General features: G+C 41.3%; 1 protein-coding gene across 8 annotated transcripts in view; it reads left to right on the top strand.

The window, feature by feature from the left end:
- Window positions 1-25,365, top strand: part of BABAM2 (BRISC and BRCA1 A complex member 2) — a 577,548-nt gene that overhangs the window by 457,295 nt on the left and 94,888 nt on the right. For all 8 annotated transcript variants that reach the window (XM_055253180.2, XM_063623865.1, XM_055253179.2 and 5 more), the window contains 3 exons: window positions 13,725-13,824; window positions 17,828-17,898; window positions 21,441-21,523. In XM_055253180.2, coding sequence (XP_055109155.1) covers window positions 13,725-13,824; window positions 17,828-17,898; window positions 21,441-21,523 — 254 coding nt within the window. The remainder of the gene's footprint in view (window positions 1-13,724; window positions 13,825-17,827; window positions 17,899-21,440; window positions 21,524-25,365) is intronic.

Raw genomic sequence — 25,365 nt, 5'->3', positions numbered from 1 at the left:
CTATGAGCTTTTTTCTTTCTTTTCAAATAACACATTTCTCCACCCTGAGATTCCAGTATGCTATGCTAGAACAAGGGTGGGAGAAAAGGTATTTCTTCTCCCACCCCTTCCTCTCTCCCCAAGAGAAATCTCTGAAGGGAGGTCACACTACTTTGGTGTTCAGGGACAGATACAGTTCTACTCACTGCTTGTATATGCAACAGATGATGTTGAAGAAGAGGCTATTTCCAACATTAACCAGTGACACATGACTCCATGTGAACCAAACCAAAACAACAAAAATACTTACCTTCAAACAGTTTAATTTACCAAGTTAATCACAAAAGATTAAAAAATCGCTAAATCAAAAATTCTCTACCTGTAACTGATGTTTTCAATGATGATGAATTAATTAGAAACATTAACTATATCACATACTCCCCGAGGACATAGAGTAGTGACTTGCAAATGTTTTGGTTTGGAATTGTGGCACCTTATTGTTGTCCCTAAATGGTTCATATATTGCACACATTTTTAATTTAAAAACGAGAAACAAAACAACCACTTTAATTTCACACAAGCCCTTTTGTGATAACTGCAGACATGAGTGTCATAGAACTAGACCCCTGACTTGCTGCCAGTAAAATGAATGTGTCTTTAAAATTTTTGCAAACAAATTTAGTCTTAACTCTTCTCTGGCTTACTAAATTGTGGGATGCTTCGTGCTTCAGTTTGCGGTACTTGAAGTGACTGTCCCTCTTGCTTTAGAAGCGTGCCTGAATGATGCTCAAGACCCTGCTGTGGGCCTCTGCTGACAATGCAAGCTCTCACAAAACTGAACGTTTGGCCCATTTACCATAAAGAAGCAAACAGTCCCCATCCTAAGGACAAGCCTAGCCTAAGGTTAACAGTAAGAGCAACATTTTGTTGCTTCATTTTCCTATTAAGCTCTGGGTTGCTGATTGAAGCAGAATTCCAATGTTTTGACACACTACCACATTGTTAGCACGATAGGGAGGATTTGATTATGGGAGAACAAGTCCAAAAACGGTAAATTGACAAAAAAAAAAAAAAAAAAAATCTGGGGCCCTGTTTCTCAAGGCAGCTTTTGTGGTTGCATTCCTTTATTTGATGTGGTTCTTTCCTTCTCCTGTGCCAAACGGTGCAATGTGGAAAAATGATGAAGTTGCAAAAAAAGGAGAGTGGATAGGGAGTGAACTGTTTAGTAACAAGAGAAAGAAAACAGAGCTTAGGGATCAAAGACAAAAATACCTGTTTCTCCAAGTAGGAAGAAGAAAATTAACTCAGGGGTTCTTTCCTGAAGCCTGGGTAAAGGCTGAGCCCTGCTCTCAGCTGGTGCTGCTTAGGCCAACCCGGGCTGATCGCAGTAGAGACAGGGAAGCCACGAGCTGCCTGTAGGTGAGAAGAGCAGCAACTAGAGAAAAGGCAAGGCTGAGTGCTATGGGTTCCCAAAGACAGTCGGGCTAACAAGGGTGGGCCCCAGGGAAGAAGGATGGAGAGCAAAGGCTGCCTTCAGCATCAGACTGAACACGGTTAACACCAGCCAGCCCTGCAGGCATCAGAATCCAAAGGAGGAAGCATTAGAATCGAAAGGAGGAAGAGGCTTCCATGCAGGAACAGGATTTTATTTATTTACAATTTGAAGGCTGGATAGCTTTTCTATTGTGTGGTTTATGACATTTTCTGAGTGTTAAAATTACCTCTTTTTGCACTGTGAAAAGAGCATATATGATTCATGTTAATATTTCTGAGGATCAGTCACCAGCTAACAGCTAGTATTTTGGGTGGGAGGAAGGCTTTTGTAGGCAGCTTTTTCACCTAACATAGAAGTTAAAAAGCACCAGAATATGCCTCAAGCTTCGTTCAAAATCATATAAATAGCTCCCTCTTGCACAGTTACAATCTAGTATCATTGTGAGAACTCCTAGTCCACGAGTTGCCTAATGCTCACCTCACCCTTGCCTGAAAAAAGCTAATTCTTATGGTTTACCTGGTGATGGAATATACCTCCTAAGAAGTTTGACCAAAGGGCCTCTTTTCATTTTTGCTAATAACCTGTTCTAGGGGGGTGGGGTTTGCTTATATTTCTTCCTGGATACTTTTCCTACTTTCAGCATCTGTAGAACTGTCAAATATTTCTATAATCCTAGATCAAGAGTCAGCAAACTAAAACCTCCTGTCCAAATCCAGCCCACAGCTAAGAATGACTTTTACATTTTTTAAATGGTTAGAAAAATATTTAAATAATAATGTTTCATGACTCATAAAAATTACATGAAACTCGAATTTTAGTATCCATAAACAAAATGTTGTTGGAACACAGCCATGCTCATTCATTTACATATTATCTGTGGCTGCCTTTGCACTTCAGCAGGAGAGCTAAGTAGCTGCAATACAGGCATTATGGATGCAAAGATGACAATTTTACTACCTGGCCTTTTACAGAAAAAGTTTGCCAATCCCTTTCCAAGACCGTTAAACTCTTCTTTTCCATAATGACTATTTCCATAAAGATATATACATTTATTGGCTTTTAATGTGCATTTAGAAATTTGACTTCCGTATCTTTTTTATATTCATTGGACTTTAATACTACAAATATTTTTAAGTGTCTAATATGCTTGGCATTATTCTTGCTAAGAATAATGAGGTTATAAAAGTGAACAAAACAGAGGCAGATCCTCATTCTGTAGGAGCTTACATTCTAGTGAGGAGTCATGGGGGGAGATGATGAGTGAATACATGTAGAATGTCTCATGCCACGGAGAAAACGACAACACAGAAGACCAAGTACCAGAGATGGAAGGGGGTTATCTTAAATAGATGGTTCAGGAAGCCTCACTCAGAAGCTGACATTTGAGGAAGACCTGAAGCAGGTGAAGAATCCCGCCCCGCAGATGGCTGGGAAAAGAGTTCCAGGCAGAGAGAACAGCAGGAGAACTGGGCCAGTGCCCTGAGGTGAAATCGCCCCAGCTTATCCAGGGAGGTTTTAGCCCCAGCGAGAAGTTCAGTAGGTTCTGAGCCCTGCTCTCAGTGGGCGCCTCTTAGGCCAACCAGGCCAATTGACTATGGGGTGTGAGAGAAAGGAGTCAGCGATGATGGAGGTTTTTGGTCTGGGAACCAAGAGATAGAAGCTGCCATTTTCTGGGATGAGATGGATATGGGAGCAGTAGGTTTCGGGGGCAGGTTTGCTTGTGAGCAGGTTAAGTCTGAGGTGCATTTTTAACAACCAGTGGCAGTGGTGAGAGGACAGTTGGCTATACAAGTTCTGAGTTCAAGAAAGGCCTGAGCCAGACAGATACATTTAGAATTTGTTAGTTTAAAGGAGAAATTTTAGCAGTGAACCTGGCTGAGATTCAATCTCAAAGCCCAGATTTTTTTTTTTTTTATCTCCAAAACATCTCTCACTTTACGACTAAACAGAACTTTTAATTTTTTTAACCTCACATTTTCTTTCCTTTGCAGTTCACCATTGGCATCGCATCAGGATATATCCCTGTTCTTGCTTCCTCTCTAGGTAGATACCCCTCACCAGTAGGCACCCCGGGCAGCCTGAAATATGAAATATGCCTTTCTCAATGGGCAAGAAGCTGCTCGGTGTGGTGCAGGACGCATGGTCTGCTGTCCACATTGAGATCCTGGCCTCGGATCCATTGCCGTGCCTTGTTAAGTAGTGTCTGTGTCCTTGTTACTTCCAGCCTCAGTTTTGATTTGACTGCTTCCTTGCCTTGCCTTCTGTTTACCTGAATATAACCACAGTCATTTTACCCACGTATACATCTGGCAGAAACCACCTTTTTTCTGGTTGTTTCCATAAATGTCTTATCTCCCATACTAGGCCTTAAGAGCAGATCTGTGTTTTCCTTACCTTCCTGTTGTCCACAGTGCCTTTCAAGTAGTCAGTGACGCGATGCCATAGGGATGGGAGGCACATTTGCATTGACCACACCCCTTCCCATTCCAGCCCTGGCTGTGCATCACTGCATGAGGTCTAGAGCAGTATTATTTCAAACTGTGGTGTGAGGACCACCTGCATCCACTAAGGAACAGGTTAGCATGCACATTCCCAGGTCTCACCTCCGACCTGCTGAATAAACCTAGTAAATTGCCTTCTTTGGGGTGGGATCTGGGTATCTGAGTTTTTAACAAGCCCTCCCACCCCCTCCAGATTATTCTTAAGCAAATATGAAAACTCCAGGTACAGAGAAAGATTACAATTCCAGTTTCACTGTTTTCAGCTTGGACAAATCATCCGTCTCAAGCCTCAGGTTTCTTTCTTCTGTCTACAATGAGTATGTTGACACTTGCTACCTACTTTGTAAAGCTGTTGTAAAAACTCAAGCAAGGAGCACTTTGGAAACCTGTGCTAATCTCATCTTCTGGTATCTTTTCATTTTCATGTGGAGGTCAAGCCTTAGCCACCTACAGATTGACTTCTTGAACACAGAGACCAGTGATGTGTGCGTGGAGTTACCTAGTGCTATTTATGTGCCTGAACTTTTAGTAAATACCAGTTAATAGAAATCAGGTAGATACCCTTCTGTGTCCTGGAAAGGCAGAAGGCTTTTTTCTTATTCTCTGCATCTTTCTTGGACCATCATTAAAACATGTGTGCAGTGAGAAAGAAGGAGTTAGAAAAATGTTTGTAGGTTAGTCTAGGATAACTATTGTATGCACTTTGTTTTTCCAGGGAAAATATTTTAAAGGTAATTCATAGGAAAAGTGATCTGTACCTATTTAAGAGTAGTGAAGCCATTCATTGGAGTTTCAAAGTTGTACATTTATAACAAACTCATAGTAAATTCACTCACTCCTGACCTCTGGTTTTTGAAAATAGTTTCACTTCTTAAAGAAACTGTAATGCAATCAACAGTAGGTAGTAGGCCTGGAATCAAGATGCAACAAGAGAAAAAAAAAACTTTTCTTTCCCTTACCCTTTTCGTGTCTTGAGTGACTGGACATCATTAGTAGTTCATACCAACTCCTAGTAGAACAAGATCTGCTAAGTACGTTATTGTTTTGGGGGGCTTACTTAAAATACTTTTCCACGTGCTAAGAAAATCCTGATGGTGGACATCTGTTAAGATTACTGCCATCTTAAAGGCTTGTTTGAGATGTTAACAAACTTATAAAACACATTTCTGAACAAAGACTTGGTTAGTGTTCATGCCGTTAGACATACTCTGTTTGCAATTACAATAGTCTCATCTTTCATATTTTTTAAATGTTAAGTTCTTTGCTTGCATTCCACCTTCTTTCTACTGGAAAGTGTCCATCAAGTCCTCTGGCCCTGAACTAATCACTTCAGTTCAGGTACCAAAATAAGTTTAATAAATATTCCTGGAAACACCCTCAAGGACTTGGTCAGCCCAAGCATCTACTAAAATACCCAAGTCACATGTGGAACCAGATGTCAGGTAAGCAGATAAGAACATAGAAGTCACAAAAGTGATAACCAGAGACCTAAGAGTGGGGTAGATTTAAGTGAGAGAGACCTGGAGTTTGATGCCTCTTTGTCATTCACCACCTATATGGCCTTAGAGAGGTTCTATAGCTTCTCTGAAGTTCCCGTGCTCTCATCTGTAAGATGTGATAACACTTCTCTCATAGGCTGATATGAAGATGATATCATAGAGGAAAAGCACTTGATACAGGACATGATGCATTAGTGCTTAGTAAATGGAGTTATTATTCACTACTCTGTTCTGTGGAGAATTCATTTACCAACCAAATTCCTCTTAATGCCTTTTAAACTCTTCTCATTTATACTGTGCCTGATCAGAGAACAGCTGATCAAAATTATCCGTACAGTAGTATGCCTTCTTTTTTTTTTTTTGAGAGAGTCTTGCTCTGTCACCCAAGCTGGAGTACAGTGTCACAATCTCAGCTCACTGCAACCTCTGCCTCCCAGGTTCAAGCAATTCTTCTGCCTCAGCCTCCCAAGTAGCTGGAACTACAGGTGTGCACCACCACACACCTGGCTAGTTTTTGTATTTTTAGTAGAGACGGGGTTTCACCATGCTGACCAGGCTGGTCTCAAACTCCTGATCTCAAGTGGTCCACCTGCCTTGACCTCCCGAAGTGCTGGGATTACAGGCATGAGCCACCACACCCAGCCCATATTTTTAATTACTCTATTTAATAATGCTGTATTTTTTTTTTTTTTTTTTTTTTTTTGAGACGGAGTCTCGCTCTGTCACCCAGGCTGGAGTGCAGTGGCGCGATCTCGGCTCACTGCAAACTCCACCTCCCGGGTTCACGCCATTCTCCTGCCTCAGCCTCTCTGAGTAGCTGGGACTACAGGCGCCCGCCACCACGCCCGACTAATTTTTTTGTATTTTTAGTAGAGACGGGTTTTCATAGTGGTCTCGATCTCCTGACCTCGTGATCCGCCCGCCTCGGCCTCCCAAAGTGCTGGGATTACAAGCATGAGCCACCGCGCCCGGCCTGTATTTTTAAAGTTATTTAACTTAGCAATTTCAACTTTTTTAGACTTTGCTCCAAGGAGGAATGTTTTCTGAGTGCTTAATCATAGTTGTCATTGTCTCAACATTTCCATTTTTATATGTCCCTTTAAAAGTGAGAAACAAAAACTGGCATACAGTACTCTCACAGAGTCCTTACTTACAGCTATAAAGTGTGTTTAGTAGAAATATTAGATTAGTCACAAATGTAATACAGCCAGGCCTGAATCGATGCTTCCATGAGCCTCTGATTCCATGTGAATACCCAGATTTTCTTCCACTGGTGTACTTAACTCGTCTTTCTGATCTCCTCTCCTGTCTTTTATTTTCTTGTCCTATTGTACTCACTTAAATTTTCTCCATATCGAATTACACCTTGATTTTGTTTAACTGAAGGACTGACACTCTTGAGATGGCTCAAAGTTGAATCTATAAAATGAGTTGAGAGCTAACAACAGGTCTAGAAAATGCTTTGCTAGAAAAAAAAAATTTTAGCTAGAAAACCGAACAAGTCCAGGCGTGATGGCTCACGCCTGTAATCCCAGCACTTTGGGAGGCCAAGGAAGCAGATCACTTGAGCCTAGGAGTTCGAGACCAGCCTGGACAACATGGTGAAACTCCTTCCCTACTAAAAATACAAAAAAAAAAAAAAAAAAAAAGCCAGGCGTGGTAGCACACATCTGTGGTCCCAGCTACTCAGGAGGCTGAGCTGGGAGGATCATCTGAGCCTGGGAAGTTGAGGCTGCAGTGAGCTGTGATCACGCCACCACACGGACAACAGAGCAAGACCCTGTCTCAGGGAAAAAAAAAAAAAGAAGAAGAAAAGAAAGTAAGAAAACAAAACTGGAGTCTCTCCTTAATTTAATATCTATGTTCTGGGTTTTCAGAACTATGAGTGATTTTTTTTTTTAGTCCCACCAAGTTACTTTGTTGTGACATATGGTATCTTTAAGATGATAAAAAGTGAGATGACAAGGTGATTAATTTTATGTATAAAAGCTTTGAAGACAATTTTAATCACTTATTCTACTATTTCAGTATATTGGTAGGGATTAGACTTTTTAAAATTCTACTTCATCTTTCTGTGAAAGAATTCCTAATGAGAAAGGACATAGGCTTTGGAACCAGAAAGACCTGGGTTCAAGCCCACCTCTGCAACTTACTTGCTGGGTTATCTTGGATAAGATACTTAGACTCTTAGAACATCAGTTTTCTCATCTGTAAATGGGGCTAATTAGGTCTACTTGGCAGGGTTGTTGTGAGGTTTAGAGATCATGAACTGCCCAGTAGAGTGTCTGGCAAAAGTGGGATCTCAATAAATAACAGTGAGTTGTTTCATGGTAATGGCTCTCCTGGCAGGCCACCAGGAAACATAATCTAGTATTACAGAGTGCCCCAGATTCTTGAGGTCCCTGGCATTCCTCTACTTCGGAAGGACTTATCGTTGGTACCCTAGTCGTGTTCAGAATGGGAAACTCAAGTCCTTAGACATAGTTAGGCATACAGTTAGTGTTTGTTGAAATGGATTGAAGGCAGCACACATTGCTTTAGGATTTCTCTTAGCTTGGAGTCTGCAGGCTGCCTTGTTTCTACATCCTAGATGTTCCCCTTTCCATGCTTCGACTTCCAACAGCCCCTGAATCATACTGTGGAGGAGGCAGTCAGGTCAACTTCCTCTCCCTCAGAACCCAATTCAGGGGCCAAAGCAGGATGCTAAGGCTGACCCAAATGTCTCTGACAATGCCTTGTCGTGACCCTTGGACAGAGAAGACTTTTAGAGTAACGTCTGTCTTGGAGTGCTTGGTGCTATTTTTGTGTTAATGTAACTCTAATTGGTACTCTAACCATTCTAATGCTTTGAGAGAGATGTCTTTTTTTTTTTTTTTTAAGAGACAGAGTCCCAATCAGTCACCCAGGCTAGAGTGCAGTGGTGTAAGCATGGCACATTGCAACCTCCAGCTCCTGGCCTCAGCTGATCGTCTTGCCTCAGGCTCCTGAGTAGCTGGGACTATAGGCACATACAATCATGCCTGGCTGATTTTTAATTTTTTTAGAGATGGAATCTCGCTGTGTTGCCCAAGCTGGTCTCAAACTCCTGGCCCGGAGCAGTCATCCTGCCTCAGCCTCCCAAAGTGCTAGAATTACAGGCCCAAGCCACTGTGCCTGGCCAGGTGTCTTTGAGAGTGGTGCTATCCCACTGAACTGATGAGAAAGTTGAGTAGAACCAAAGAAAGAAAACTTGATAGAAGCAAGAATTATGATTGCGAATCACTAGCCCTTCTAATTTTCTCCAGTCTAAATTATGTTTTGCTCGTTTTACTTGACCAGTAAGGTAAAACCCCACGTGGGAGGAAGGGGAGTTGCTGTTTCATAATGGGTCAGAATCAAAACCCCATTGTCCCAAGTCAAGCTTTCAGACAGGCTGACTCCCTGCATTTTTCTATGTCAAAATAAAAACAATTCCTTTATGCTGTCACATTGCAGCCAAGTTAAGTCTTCAATACAGTCATGCATTGCTTAATGGCCAGGACACGTTCTGAGAAATGTGTCATTAAGCAGTATTGTCGTTGTGCAAACATCATAGAATGTACCAACCCAAACCTAGATAGATAGTGTAGCCTACTACACGCCTAGGCTGTCTGGTGAGCCTATTGTTCCTAGGCTACAAACATACACAGCATGTTACTATACTGAATACTATAGGCAGTTGTAACACAATGGTAAGTATTTGTGGGTCTAAACATTTCTAAACATAAGAAAAGGACAGTAAACATATGGTATTGTAATCTTATGGGACCACTGTCATATATGGGGTCCATCATTAACTGAAATGTTGTATGTGGCTCATGACTACATGAGAGATGTGATAATTTGCAGACAGACTGAAGTTCACAAAGGGCTCTATTAGTTTCATTTGCATGGAAAAGACTAGTATTAATACATTCAGTATAGACAGATCATACATTTGAGTTTTAGAGCCAAAAAGACTGACCTAGAAATGCTTTTCTGGTTTCGTTTTAGTCTATTTAATTACCCCTACCATTGGAAAAGTTTTTAAAACTCTGGCCTCATCCTTCTAATTTATATCCACAGATTAAGTTTCAGTTCTAAGGATTATCAACTAATTTCATGTTTTATTTTATTCCATGAAGAGATAGAAGGTACTTTCTCATCAGAACAGCCCTTATCACCCTTTTCTCCTCCCAAGTTAAGCCTGAGCCCCTGCCACACCGATTTCCTTCTCACCCTGCTTCCTCCCTGCACCACTCTGCGGATCAGAAGTATCAATGCCAAGTGGTCCCTTTCATCTCCTCATAATTCTTCCCCAGCCACTTAGTGGGTTGGTCAGGCCCTGCCTTCTCTTCAGCCAGCCCTGCAGTCCTGGGAATGTCTTGAGTGAGTCCTGGAATCTCTGCACAGGGTGAGTTTCCTGTTGTACATGCTCAGCCCAATATTTTTTGATTCATGAATATTAAAGAGTTAGAGATCACAAGGCCTTACCACCATCTTGCACCCTCTAAAAACATAATGACTCTTTTATTTCATGGCACTTGACTTAGTTTATTCAGCATGATCAGGGCAGCATTCAGGCTATAGCAAGCCTGTTAAATATTTACCCGTGAGGCGGATATTTATACATGAATCAGCAGCACTTATCAGTGTGTGACACTGGATGTAGATTTTGGACCCTTACAAACTAAGAAACTACTGAGTTAAATAAAGGGTGAAATGACATCCTTTAAAAAATAAACTCTCAGTTAAAACTATCTTTCGTAGTGCTTAAAGTGCTTTACACCTGTTGAGGCTTGCCCCTGACGGCCAACCAAGTCATTCAGAATCAGACCTGCCAGAGTGTCTGGTCCATCACATTTGAGATCAGATGAATCTGATTGTTTGATGCTTGGGGTAGGACAGTACTGAGGTATGAACAAAATTAAGAGAAGTTCCTGCTTGCTGCTGTGTGGGAAATTGTAAATGGAGATGAGCCGTACATCACAGTGTCTATTTTGGTGACGGTCTGAAGCCTCTAGGAGCACCTCATCATATTGGGATGCTGGCCTCGCTCCCTGATAGCCAGACCTACTGTTTCTTCCCATCCCTGTAGTCTTTCATGATTAAAATCCCCCTCCTCTCAGGGAGGTAACATATTTCAGCAGAAACAGCCTGGACTCTGGTGACAGGCAAACCTGTGTTCAGATCTTGGTTTTACCTATGTCTAGTTGTGTGAACCTAGGCAGTATTTTCTGTTCTCTGAGCCTCGATTTTTTCACATGTAAAACTACAGTGATACTTCTCACCTCTTTGAACTATGGAGAGCATTTAATTAGATAATGCGATAAAGCACCTAGCAACATGTGTTAGTTCTTGGTAGTGACCGAAGCAGGGTGCGGAAACACGGGCCTGGCAGCAGAACACCTGGCCTTTGGATCTCTTCACACCTCTGCTTTTCTCCATCATTACAGGTAATTTTTGTCTAACGGCTGTATTTCAGAATGACACAATCCAAGCAGAGAGAGGGAGAGAGTTTCAAGTTTAAAGGATTACTCAGACTGTTTTCCTTCCTTGTATATAATTTAATGACTGATTAAAGACTTCTCTTGTAATATTTTATATAAGTCAAAGCCTATTACTGTCAACTCCAGGGAAGCATCCAACTTACTTTCTTTTTTGGAATTTTATTATTCCGAGGATTGTTCCTCTAAGTGAGCTACGGGTAGCTTGGATCTTGCCATTCTGTATGTTATGCAGATATTCAACCAGTAGCTACAGGACATAAATATTGTATTTATCTTTCTTGCACTATGGATTTTTTTTTCTTAATCAGCTTTCTATCCTAATGAAATCATTAGAACCTTCTGGTTAGACGTGCCTTCTGTGTTATTTGTGCATACACAAAGAGGAGACAAAAAGCCTTCCTCTGATTTATAGGAAGTCACAGGAATTTTCCTAGCCATCTTCAGAGTTTAGGCTAAATCTAATCCAATGCCTACTCTAAGCGTAGCAAAAGGAAATGATGGCCTTGCTGATTCTGTGCAGTTGCAGAATGCAGATGATTCATTAATGTCATACTTACTCAAACACTGTCTTATAATTTTCTCAGCTGTCAGAGTTGTGCTTTTAGGTAACATCTGAGTAGAAAAAGTCAATACTGAATATTTCCACTCCACATTGACTTCCTTGTGTCACTCGAGATTTTGTTCATTTAGACTCTTTATTTGCATGAGCAAACACAAAATTTATTTATTTATTTATTTTGAGACGGAGTCTCACTTTTGTCGCCCGGGCTGGAGTGCATTGGCACGGTCTCCACTCACTGCAACCTCTACCTCCTTGGGTTCAAGCAATTTTCCTGCCTCAGCCTCCTGAGTAGCTGGGATTACAGGCGCATGCCACCATGCCCAGCTAATTTTTCTATTTTTAGTAGAGACAGGGTTTCACCATGTTGGCCAGAATGGTCTCGATCTCTTGACCTTGTGATCCGCCCCCCTCGGCCTCCCAAAGTGCTGGGATTACGGGTGTGAGCCACCGTGCCCAGCCCCACAAAATTTATTTTTACCAGGAAAATTAATTTCAGAAATCTGTAGTCAATAGGGAGACAGGATGGGTTTGGAGTCCTTTTAGTAGTGTTTTATACATATATATGCACATTCACATACATACTCCCTGTATCACAAACCCTAGACTGAGTCAAAGTGCCCTAAACTCTTTTTTTGTTTGTTTGTTTGTTTATTTTGAGACAGGGTCTCACTCTGTCACCCAGGCTAGGGTACAGAGGCACGATCTCGGCTCACTGCAACCTCTGCCTCCAGGCTCAAGTGATCCTCCCACCTCAGTTTCCCGAGTAGCTAAGGCTACAGGTGTGCACCACCATGCCTGGCTAATTTTTTAATTTTTTTTGTAGAGACGAAGTCTTCCTCTGTTGCCCAAGCTGGTCTTGAACTCCTGGACTCAAGTGATTTGCCAACCTCAGCCTCCCAAAGTGCTGGGGTTATAGTCATGAGCCACTGCACCCGGCTGCCCTGAACTCTTTAGAAATGATTTTCTAGGCAGTTATTGTCACACCTTTTTCTTCCACTTACAACCTTGTAACTGTGGGGTCTTGGATAATAATCCAACATTATAAATAAATAATCACAACATGAAGAAGTAATCACAACATTAAGGGATTTTAGGGATTTTTAAAAATATCCCATCATATTACAGAGAGGGTTTAGGGGGCTTATAGAAGTATATGCATTAAAATGAAATTAAGAAAAGAAAAACAAACTAAGGCAAAAGGAAAGTGAGCATAGGAAAGAAGATGAAGTCAAGATTAAGGGTGATAAATGAAATGTATGCCTTAAAATTCTGAACAATTTCTTTCAATAATTGTGTGCTGGTTAATTTAAACTGAAAAAAAGAATTTCTTTTTTTTTCTTTTTTTCTTTTTTCTTTTTTGAGACTGAGTCTCACTGTATCGCCCATGCTGGAGTGCAGTGGTGTGATCTTGGCTCACTGCAACCTCCACCTCCCAGGTTCAAGCAATTCTCATGCCTCAGCTTCCCGAGTAGCTGGGATTACAGGTGTCCACCACCACACGCCCAGCTAATCTTTGTATTTTTAGTAGAGACAGAGTTTCATCATGTTGGCCAGGCTGGTCTCAAACTCCTGACCTCAAGTGATCCTCCTGCCTCAGCCTCCCAACGTGCTGGGATTACAGGCGTGGGCCACCATGCCTGGCCTGAAAGAAGGAATTTCTGAAAGTTCTGGAAATTATTTCTGATTCAACATTGTATCTTAGTGCCTGGATCAGTGATTATTGACTGCACCTTCTTGTATACCTTTTGAAATACAAGATAATGGCTGATAACCTGTAGAACTAGAGTGTTGCAGCAATTCATTTTAGTTCAGTTTCAATGTTTAACGAATAACTTATCTGTGCCCAGCAAAGAATTGGGCATAATGAAGAGTATAAAAGTGTATGTTTCAGTAATACTTACAGCCCATTAATGTTGGTAAGACATTTACCCATACCAGTCAAAATGTTCTAATCTGTACTGTTGTGTGTTATCAATGATGTATAATGCAAACATGCTAATTTATTTAAATGAATTAAAATACAGAAATGTAATCATAAAGTGAAGCCCATACACCCATCATCATTAACCTAGGCAGTTGGTGACCAGACTTTGATAAGAGAAGCCAAGTCTGCTTGGGGGTGTCACTTCTTAAGTTGCTTGAGCCCTAAGAGAAGTGTCCATTGTACTCTTGTCCTTTCAGTGCACTTGGAGGCTCCTCAGCTCTTCATATCCCAGCTTTTCCAGGAGGAGGATGTCTCATTGATTACGTTCCTCAAGTATGCCACCTGCTCACCAACAAGGTAAAAGCAAGTCCCCAACTCATCCCTCTTGTGAGATTTCTTCCTCCAGTCCACCATGTACCCAAAATCATCATGCATGCTCCATCCTTCTCGGACTGTCTGCTCAGTTTCAGCCTCCATCTGACACCTGCCCTTCCTACTGTGAATTACAGTTAATCTGTTTCTCTCCCTATTTCTTTGCTCTCTTTCTTCCTTTTGTAAGGATTCTGACCTCCTGTTCCAGTCTTATCTTCATCTCTTAACTTTATGTCTGGGATTTAAATCACGTCTTTCTTGAATTTCCTTTACCCAGTTTTTGCCAGATCTTGCACCTTCTTAAACTTTAAAACTTTGGAACCCCATTGCTTCCCAATTATCCAGTGCATGCACGCGTGTGTGCATGTGTTTGGCAGTAGTTGATATCAGATTAATTGTTTAAAACTACCTTCATCCCTCTCTGCATTTCTGTACCTTACTTTTTAATAGTCAGCCTTTGATTCTTCCCACCATATCTGGGACCAGTTCACTAGAGTCCTGTGCCTAAGGGTAAGATTCCTAAGTCAGCTGGTCTTTTTATTTTTTATTTTTTGAGACGGAGTCTCACTCTGTCACCTGGGCTGGAATGTAGTGGCGCGATCTCGGCTGACCGCAACCTCCTCCCAGGTTCAAGCGATTCTCCTGCCTCAGCCTCCTGAGTAGCTGGGATTACAGGCACCCACCACCACGCCTGGCTAATTTTTATATTTTTAGTAGAGATGAGGGTTCACCATATTGGCCAGGCTGGTCTCAAACTCCTGACTTCAGGTGATCTGCCTACCTCAGCCTCCCAAATTGCTGGGATTACAGGCATGAGCCACCACGCCAAGCCAGTCAGCTGGTCTTATACTCAGTCAGATGACCTAAAGCTTCTCTTAGCTACATTAATGAGCCATTTCATTAGCAAGTAGCTGAGTCTAACGATTATTGTTAGATATTTCCAAAAAGTGTAAGAATATACTTGTTAATGTCCAGCTAGTACATTTAGCTGAAAACTAGTGATACTGATGCACAAACAATGCTGACTCTCTTTCTTCTCCCACATGGGCTGTGACTCAGTTTGTTTAGTTGCCAGAGTGCAATTTTCTTTGCTCCTGTTGACTTGTTCACATTGGCTTGGAAAAATAGATCTTTTGTTTGTCTCTTTCACTCAAAAGATAGCTCACTTCTATATAGAAAATAGTTTAAAAGTACAATAATATTTCAAGGGCTTCAGTATTATTTTTCAAATGTCAGAGAAACTAAAATCTAGCAACTCCGCCGTCTGTGGGCCTGGCACAGATTCCAGGCTTTAACCCTCATGCAGGGGTTGCTTCTCATCAGACCAAATTTCCCCAGCCTCTGCCCTCCTGCAAAACTGATCGGAGGACAGAATTCTTATTTACATTCTGGGGCTTTGCACTGCCTTCAAATCTGTGTCCCAGAATTATAGAGAAACATGCAAATTTGATCTTCTAGAATGGAGAAGAAAAGCCTTTTTAAAGCTCTCCAATTGAGATTAATTTCTAGTCATACATTTTCCTCAAAAAAAATTATAACACCGTTTTCCCAGAAATATAAGAATCAGTCAATTTTTCTTATCTGGTTTTCTTTCATTAATTTTACTTGTCTTTTGAAATTAGTGTTCTTCTATTTGCTACAAATGAGGACAGTATGGGCTGCTTTTAGAAACAATCTCTTCAAATGAATTTCCATAATTATATTGGAATCTATCTTTATAGCCAGTTTTGTTGTGGGTTTCTGTTAAAATGGTTTTCTGTTTTTAAAATCAGTATACAGAACTGTTTTCATCCCCTTTTTAAACAAAGCCACTTAAGCAAACTTATCATCTGTTTTTCTTTTCTCAAAATAACATTTCTGATCCCGCATTAAGCCTGCAAAGTAAGCGCTGTTTTTATAAATTGACATAAACCCCTATTATATAAATAGAATTGTTTTACATTTAAAGGGTTCAACATGGCTATCAGTACCAATTGTGTCAACGTTATTTCAAGCACTTTATCTTGAGCTTTTGTTAGCCATGGAAACTCAGTGTGGTTATAGCCAATATAAACAATTTTGGGGGTCTCTCCTTCCCACTGTTTCTTCCAGCCATCATGAGAACATTATAAGGAATGTGTTTTCGTGTTAGAAGCTGGTGGGTAAATGACTAACTTTCAGATGCCTAGCTTAATGAGTTCGCAATTTTTTTATAGAAACTGTCATTGGGTGATAATGAGGAAATATAAAAAGACAAAGCAAAATAAAATCTCCTATTGTAATGCTCCTTATTCTGAATATCAGAATTTTAAAATGAGAGAAGCATTATTCTGCCTTTTTAAATAGGAACTCAGGATAACCAGATAACCCCATTTGATGAGAGAAAGCTCTTTACAGAGATGTCAGCTGATGTATGCAAAAGGAATGATGGGATTCAAAAATCATCATTTTGCAGTCCCTAATGAAATCATTGATTCAGACAAGGATCTCCAATAAATACTAAAACCATTAGGTGAAAGGTTGATGGGAAACTAGGTCTTCCCATGCTTCAGAGGGTATGTCCATAGACTATTCACTGTGGCAGAGGGAGCATTCCCTTCCAATGGAGGGGTCTGGCTGTCGTCACCTTAGCCAAGTGATCAGGCCTGGTATCATCTAGGAAGTTTTCTTGCCAAAAATGTGCAACCTGGACCTAATCACCCTTTAGCTCTAATTTCCAATTTATTGGAAATACAGAGAGTAAAGGAAAAAGGAAGAAAACAGAATTGAGTCGTTCTACAAGACTACTAGCCCAATTTCTTTTCTTTTTTCTTTTTTTTTTTTTTTTTTTAAGAGATAAGATCTTGCTCTTTTAAAGAGATGAGGTCACCCAGGCTGGGGTGCAGTGATGCCATCTAAGCTTAATGCAGCCTTGAACTCCTGGGCTCAAGCATTCCTCCTGCCTCAGCCTCCCGAGTAGCTAGGGCTATAGGTGCATATCACCATACCCAGCTAATTTCTTTTATTTTTTGTAGAGATGAGGTCTGGCTGTGTTGCTGAGGCTGGTCTTGAATTCCTGGCCTGAAGTAATCCTCCTGCCTCAGACTCCCAAAATACTGGGATTACATGAGTGAGATTCCACATCTGGACATAGCCCAATTTATTTGAAAAATCAGTGTCATATGTGTGCATGCAGGCACACACACATACACACACTCAAGGAGGTACTATTTATTATAGATTTAGAAACTTAAAAGGCATTAAAAACAAATGGCTGATCCTTAATCATACATTGCTTTTTAAAAAACATTTTGGGCCAGGCTTAGTGGCTCACACTTGTAATCCTAGCACTTTGGGAGGCTGAGGCAGGCTGATCACCTGAAGTCAGGAATTCGAGACTAGCCTGCACAACATGGGGAAACCTCGTCTCTACTAAAAATACAAAAATTAGCAGGGCATAGTGGCGGACTCCTATAATCCCAGCTACTTGGGAGGCTGAGGGAGGAGAATCACTTGAACCCAGATTTGGAGGTTGCAGTGAGCTAAAATCACGCCATTGCACTCCAGCCTGGGCAACAAGAGCGAGACTCTGTCTCAAAAAAAAAAATTATTTTAATTCTTTTGAATTAAAACATAGAAATAAACATTTTGGGGACAATTAGGAAATTTTGAAAATGGACAGGGTACTAGAAGAATTCAGAGACCAATTGCTAAATTTGTTGGGTACAATAATGGTATTGTGGTTATGTAGAAGAAAGTTTTATTTTTTAGAGATGCATACTGAAATATTTAGGAGTGAACTGTCATGATGTCTCTCATTTCCTTTGAAGTGTTGATTGATAGGTTGATAGATAGATGGATGGCTGGAGGAAGCAAGTAGGCACAATAGTCATAGTTGTTGAATGTAGGTAATGGGAATACCGGTGTTCACTTTACTATTCTTTCTGCTTCTCTGAATCTTTGAAATTTCTTATAATAAAGCATTTAAAAGCTTCCCACTCTACTTCTCAGCTTTGGGTTTCTATTCCAGGTGCAGTACGTGATTCAAGGGTATCACAAAAGAAGAGAGTATATTGCTGCTTTTCTCAGTCACTTTGGCACGTAAGTTCTGCCCTGTTTGAACAATATACCGGTGATGCCCTCACTTGCTGATGACCTCAACATGGGGGCTTGATTAAGAAAATAGCACTTAGTTCTTACACATGATACCTTTTTTTTTTTGAGACAGAGTCTCGCTCTGTCACCCAGGCTGGAGTGTAATGACATGATCTTGGCTCACTGCAACCTCCACTTCCCGAGTTCAAGTGATTCTCCTGCCTCAGTCTCCTGAGTAGCTGGGATTATAGGCATGGGCCACCACACCCAGCAAATTTTTGTAGTTTTAGTAGAGACGGGGTTTCGCCGTGTTGTCCAGGCTGGTCTCAAACTCCTGACCTCGTGATCCACCCACCTTGGCCTCCCAAAGTGCTGGGATTACAGGCGTGAGCCACCACACCCGGCCTCACATGATACCTTTTTAATGCCACTTTGATCCTTTTTGGTATGCTGTTTATACCAAAGCTCCCAGGATCCCCCCCCTTTTTTTTTCTGTATTCTTTGGCAAATGGTAGAATCAAATATCTTCCGTAGAGCAGCAGCCTGGACAGCCCTGAACTCAACAGTAGTAATGGTGGTAACGGTCACTTGTTGTAGAACTCTCTACAATTTGCATAGCACTTTTCACTTCCATGCCCTGACAGTAGCCATGGGGTGAACCAGGCAGGCATCACTGACACATTTTGTTGAAGAAGCTCTGAAATTGCGGTAAGTTCAGTAACCCAATGGAAGTCACGCCCCTAGAAGAAGTGGAGCCAGGGCAGGAACCCCATTTCCCCAGGACTCAGGTCTCCTGCTAGGACTCCACTGCCAACAGTGCCACACAGATCTGGGGAGGAAATCCAGCATTCGTTGCAAAAGCGGTGGCTTGCACTTGAGGTTAGGAGTTGAAAGCAAGCACCGATAGGGGAGAGGGAAGCCTGTGACACCATGGGCGCCTCTGGCTGCTCCATCCCTGTGCCTTTGCCCTTTCCTTCTGGCTGCCTGTGGCTGATGCCCTGCAGCCCTGTTTCCTTAAGTAAGTCAGAGGCCTGATCAAGCTTCTCCTCAGTCTTTGCTCAGTGAGACAGGGAATGCGTTTTCCTCACAGTCTTTAGAAGGTGGAACATTCTACCCATTGTGGGTAACCAGGCACTAAGGTTTTAGAGGTCTGATGATAGCCCACCTTATTCCACAGAAGGCTTATAAATATATAAATATATCTAGTAATACAAAATTAAAATTTTAAATAAGGAAATTAGGAAAAAAGGAAATTAGGAATAGGGAGAGAAGATGAAACCAAGAAAATGATTTGTCACCCTCTGGGATATAATTTTCAAACCATAGCACAATTATAAGAAAATTTCTGACTCCTCAAACCAATTTTAAGACATTTTTCTCATTCCCATAATGTAATTTTTCATTTCTCCAAAATAGAAGTGTCAATAACCAAACAGTATGCTCTCACATGCCTCTCACATGAGTCTTCAATACTTAAGATTTTTTTCAGCTTTGTTTGTGAACATTTTGAGAAAATACTTTTGATACAAATAGTGGTTAATAAATAATACCATTGATCTTCTTATTTTTAGGTATGATTATCTTTAGTATATATAATTAAACATGAAGAAGCTAGCACAGTGGCCTCCAAAATGTAGTACACACACCCCAGAAGTTACACAGCTCACTCTATTGAAGTACAAGAAATATATGAAAATTACATTTACAATTGCTTTCAAATCTCACTTTTTAATGTACTTTTTTGCGTATGTTTTATTATGCATGTAGTACAGTAGTATACTAAAAAGGATTACATACTTGTCTTTGCCTATGGGATGCAGGATCTGAAAAGTATTGATATCAGCACTATAACATTATTGGGCTAATTATAAATTCATAGAGAGGCCAGGCACAGTGGCTCACGCCTGTAATCCCAGCACTTTGGGAGGCCAAGGTGGGCGATCACCTGAGCTCAGGAGTTTGAGACTAGCCTGGCCAACATGGCAAAACCCTGTCTCTATTAAAAAATACAAAAATTAGGCCGGGCGCGGTGGCTCACACTTGTAATCCCAGCACTTTGGGAGGCCAAGGCGGGCAGATCATGAGGTCAAGAGTTCGAGACCAGCCTGGCCAACACAGTGAAACCCCGTCTCTACTGAAAATACAAAAATTAGCTGGGCATGGTAGCGGGTGCCTGTAATCCCAGCTACTTGGGAGGCTGAGGCAGGAGAATCCCTTGAACCTTGGAGGCGGAGGTTGCAGTGAGCCGAGATCATGCCACTATACTCTAGCCTGGGTGACAGAGCTAGACTCCATCTCAAAAAAATTAAAAAAATTTAAAAAAAAATTAGCTGGGCATAGTGGCAAGTGCCTATAATCCCAGCTATTCGGGAGGCTGAGGCAGGAGAATTGCCTGAACCTAGGAGGCAGAGGTTGCAGTGAGCCGAGATCGCACCACTGCACTCCAGCCTGGGCAATAGGGTGGGACTCTGTCTCAAAAAATAAATAAATAAATTCATAGAAATATAAACTAAAGAATTGTCGACTTAAGATCTGAATGATATACCAACCATTTTTTAGCAGATCACTTACCCTTCAGTATCTTAGTTCTTTTGCCTTTACAAGGGGTGTAACTGTTCCTTCCAACTTAAACTGGGTGGGCATCAATATCAATGGTCCGATTGGCCTGGTTTGGTCAGGGATAAGGCATCTCTAATGACATCAGAGTCCTCCTTGTATGGATGAGAAAGAAAATTATATCTGTCCTTAGCGTGGTTAGTATTGTCACATTATGGTGACATCCTCCAGGTGCTCAGCTCTTGAGGGAAATTGATGAGGTGAGCCTACAGAATTGCGCCTGGCCCCTTCAGAGGTCAGGGGATGTTCTCTTTTGACACATGAAATATGCATCTCCCTTCCTGAACCCAGCATCCACCCATCTAATGTTGCTACTTTGCCTTAAGCCCAGTGGTAAGGACAGGGGGACACAGTGAAAGGGGACACAGTTGTCTGGTGTGATTACCCTAACCCAGCTCAAGAAGAAAAGTAATATATAACACTAAATTTAGTGATACTGTCATTGCATATTACTATGTAGTGCCCAGTGAAAGTCAGACTTAACAATCACTGTACAGGTAGTATGCTGACATTTGGCATTACAGTGTCATTGCTGACTTGATTTCTTAGTATGTCCTTCTACTCATAATTAATGTAATAACTCACATTTGTATAGTATTTTATGATTTATCTTATTTGTTTTTCACAACCCTGTAATGAATTTTGCAAATATTTTTATACTTGTTTTGCAGGTAAGGAAACTGAGGCTGCAAAGGTTAAGTGATTTGCCTGAGGTCATAGTAAATAGTCAATGGCAAAGCTGTGACTTAAACCTAGATACTGTCATTCCAAACCCTAGGCCCTTCCTGCATTAATCCTCACTTGCCTTAAACCCATCTCAGAGTCAATAACCCTGACTTCACGAATATATTCTTTACTTGGTTTTATTGTTTTTATACCTTATTTTTATGAGGGTTTTTTTTTGTTTGTGTGTGTATGTTTTTATTACTTAGAGGTGTCGTGGAGTATGATGCAGAAGGCTTTACAAAACTCACTCTGCTGCTGATGTGGAAAGATTTTTGTTTTCTTGTACACAGTGAGTATACTTTTGCTGTCAGCATGTCAGCATACATTTTTAAATGTCCTAAACCACATGTAATAATCAGTACTAGAACCTTTTCTGTCCTGTCTCGGTTCCTTTTACTGTAGCGTATATATAGATTTATTGTGGGATATTAAAGAGAAAATATCTCTAGGCCAGTGGTTCTCAACGACTGGAGCAATTTTGCACCTCAGGGGACGTTTGGCAATGCCTGGAGACATTTTTGATTGTTATGACTGAGGGAAGGGGATTTGCTACTGGCATCTAATGGGTAGAGGTCAGTGATGCAGCTAAACATCCTACAATGCACAGGACAGCCCCTCACAAAAAAAAAAAAAAGAAAATTATTGAACGCAAAATGTCAGTATATTGCCAAGCTGGAGAAACCTTACCCTAAACAGATTTCTGTTTCAAATTATCTTTTCAGTATCAGGCCTCAAGACTTTTGTGATTATTGGAAACATACCTGCTGTGATCATTTGGTTATCATCCTTATTCAATGAAAAGTCTACAACTTTGATAAAATGTAATACATAACTTAAAGATGGGGCAATATTTTAATGTATCCCCAACATCATTTCTTCATGTTCTTCTGCGTAGTAGGCATACTTAATGGTGGTTGTCACATATTAATCCGTCAGTCCATAAACATCGACCCAGCTTTCTCTTGATAGAAAATTTAGAGTCTTTTTATTTCCTAATTATGTAAGAACCAGTGACCCATGGAGTCAGGTTCAAGTTGCAAGTCAACTGAGACCTTCATTCTGTAGTAATTTGGTACATACAATGTTCAGTCTTCAGGCCAAGGCAAAGGAGCCAACTTTCCCAGCTTGAGTTAGAGAAAAGCAGTAGGTTTGAATTGACTTCACTCAAACCCATGGCTTTTAGAACTTACCCTGTGCCTTAATAAACTACTGCAGGAGGAATAACTTTGGCTGTATTTAGCCAAGGCATTAGACAGTATAAAGATACTGACTTTAAGGGATTTTTCTTCTGCAGCAGATTTACCTTCTTTGTTATGATTTGCTTTGATTAAAATAGTTCTTAAGTTCATTTTTCTATCTGATTACACACCAATAGATAATAAGGGAAGAAACCAAAAAAACATCCATAGTGGCAGAAAGAAGAAAACGTCTAAGTAAAACCTTATCATGGTAAAATTCATATAGAGATGATTGAGCACAGGCCACAGTTTTAAGGAGATGGGCCTCTCTGCCTTGAGGTGTTGCCCAACAATCACCACTTTTCAAGGTGTCAGGCACCTTGTCACCACCATAACCTACAGTGTGGAACCAGGTAAGGAGGAAGCCCCACAATCAAGGCCTCCTGGCAATCTCCTCTTTGCTCACGGTCTTCGATGGCCCTACTAATCTGAGCCTAACACTGGTACTGCAGCCACCACTTTTGATCCTGACCTTATATATCCTTGCTTTGGTTTGGCATTCTGAGGCTTAATTCCTTTGTGAAATCTCACTTCCTGTTTGCTGTGTTCACTTTACCTTAACGACCTTGGTCCCAGTGATTCTTTCTCTAACCTGATGACCCAACGGCAGATCTTGATTGCTTCCTTAATTTATTAATATCTCTTGTGACTTGGGAAAGTTGTCTGGTGTGATTGCCCTAACCCAGCTCAAGAGGGACCTGGGCCTTACCTCAAATGATGGTGGTGACGGTCTCATGCCTCCTGAGTGGCTGTGGACAACTCCATCACAGCAGGACAATTGCAAACACTAAGATGAATGCTTCAACCAGTTCCTTCATCTCAAAGTGGCATAATAGCCCATGTTTTTCCTGAATCTTTAGTCTCCTAGCCATGGTTCTACTTTCTGCTGATGTCAGATCGTATCAGAGTAAGGGGAAAAATATATTTCATGGCATTGCTCAATTATAACCTATGTTTTCCACATGTAACTCAAAGATGACTATTCTGGTGATTGCTAACAAGAAGAAATTGTCACTTGCAATGATGGTCAGGGATAAAAGAACATTCACCTCTCAGCTCCTGCCAACTCTTTTGTCAGTACATTCAGTAATGTAGCTATTGCTGTTGCTTTTGAAGGTTTATTCCCCACAGAATATTTTCTCCTTGGTACCATGTGTTCAGTATTTCTTACAGCTCCTTCTCCGCCTTTCTATCTTAGCTTTTCCAAATCAGACATGCAGAATTGAGTCCCAAAGTCATCTTTTCATTTCATTTTGAATTACCTTCTTCAGAAACATAAAACCCCCAGGCACTCATTAGAACAGCTACCTGGGACCTTGGGAATTGTTTAATTGACTTTTTCCCGTGTTTCCTGGAGCTCTTATTCCTGTACTCCCCCAGCTGTTTGGTCCCTGTCTCTTAGCATCACTGCCACACTCTTGGCTCTTCTGGCAGATAAGACCCTGCCTGTGAATCAAAGGACTTTGATGCTGTTTCCTGCTCCATCACTAACTCACAGCCTGTCTTTAAATAAATTATTTTCACCCATTTCCTTTTTTCTTATCTAAAATATAGGACTTGCTACCTCAGAGTGAAGCTTGGTTAGATAATGTGTTTTACTTAGTCATGCAGTTAAGCATCTGACACTTACCTTCCTTTGGAAGCATCTGCTGGCTTGGTTACAATGCCCAAGGGACCACTTGTTCCTTTTTCTCCCTTCCATGAAGATGGGGAGGGGAATATGAGGTGGCAGAGACTTAACAAAGAACATTGCAGTGAATTATTCTGAGATCTCAAGAGGTGAAGAGGAGGAAGAAAGTGCCTGGAAATAGAGCCATTCCCCTGTGGCTGCCTCTACTACTTCATGGAGGTTGAAGACCTAGCAGGACATGAAATAGCATCTCTGTTCTCCCCTTCCTCCCTATTCTCCCCGGGCCCAGAATGATTGCTATTGATAGGACAGCTCCTGGCAATAATTATGTGCATTTTGGATGCTAGAGGAAAGAGGCACTCTTCTTGAGACAGATAGCTCTGACCTCAGACTTTGCCAGAGTTTGAAAAAGCAGATTGCCTTAAGGAAAAGCATCGCACAGATTCTGGGATCTCTCAGGAGGTACTGCAACATCCTCGCATTCTGGCAGTTCCAGGAGTGGGGACTGTGGCCATGATTGTGGCCATGGAGCATTTCCATCCACTTATTCCTTCCTTGCATCATTCATTTTCAGCATGTCTCAAATCTTGGAACTGTAGCAGGATCAGAAACTTGCTCCCATCCAGAAACTATTTTTAGGAAACTTTCCTGGCCATCATCTAAGAATTATTCATAGCAGTTGTATAGGCAATTCCATATTTGCCAAATTATGCTTACCTCTGGAGGTAGATGTTACCTTTAAGCTAGTAGCTTTTCTTTATTTTCTTTTTTTTTTTTTTTTTTGAGACAGAGTTTTGCTCTTGTTGCCCAGGTTGGAGTGGAATGGCAGGATCTTGGCTGACTGCAACTTGCACCTCCCGGGTTCAAGCAATTCTCCTGCCTCAGCCTCTCGAGTAGCTGGGATTACAGCCATGTACCACCATGCCTGGCTAATTTTGTAATTATAATAGAAACGGGGTTTCTCCATGTTGGTCAGGCTGGTCTCAAACTCCCGACCTCAGGTGATTCACCTGCCTTGGCTTCCCAAAGTGCTGGGATTACAGGCGTGAGCCACTGCGCCTGGTCCACTAGTAGCTTTTCAGAATGCAGCGTGGCAAGAGAACCAGATAGCAAGGCGAAGTAACAACAAAAAAAATCCTCTGGGGAAAAGCTACGTGCTTTTTTCATGGGTCCCAATCAACTGCACTGTAAGTAGACATACAAGGAGGCAGCTGTCTACAGGAGCAGAGTTGCTGCTTGGAAGGGGAGACAATTGAGTATTGA

Source organism: Symphalangus syndactylus, chromosome 18 (genome assembly GCF_028878055.3).
Source record: "Symphalangus syndactylus isolate Jambi chromosome 18, NHGRI_mSymSyn1-v2.1_pri, whole genome shotgun sequence".
NCBI classification, from domain to species: Eukaryota; Metazoa; Chordata; class Mammalia; order Primates; family Hylobatidae; genus Symphalangus; species Symphalangus syndactylus.
This window is presented reverse-complemented; position numbering and strand designations above follow the sequence as displayed.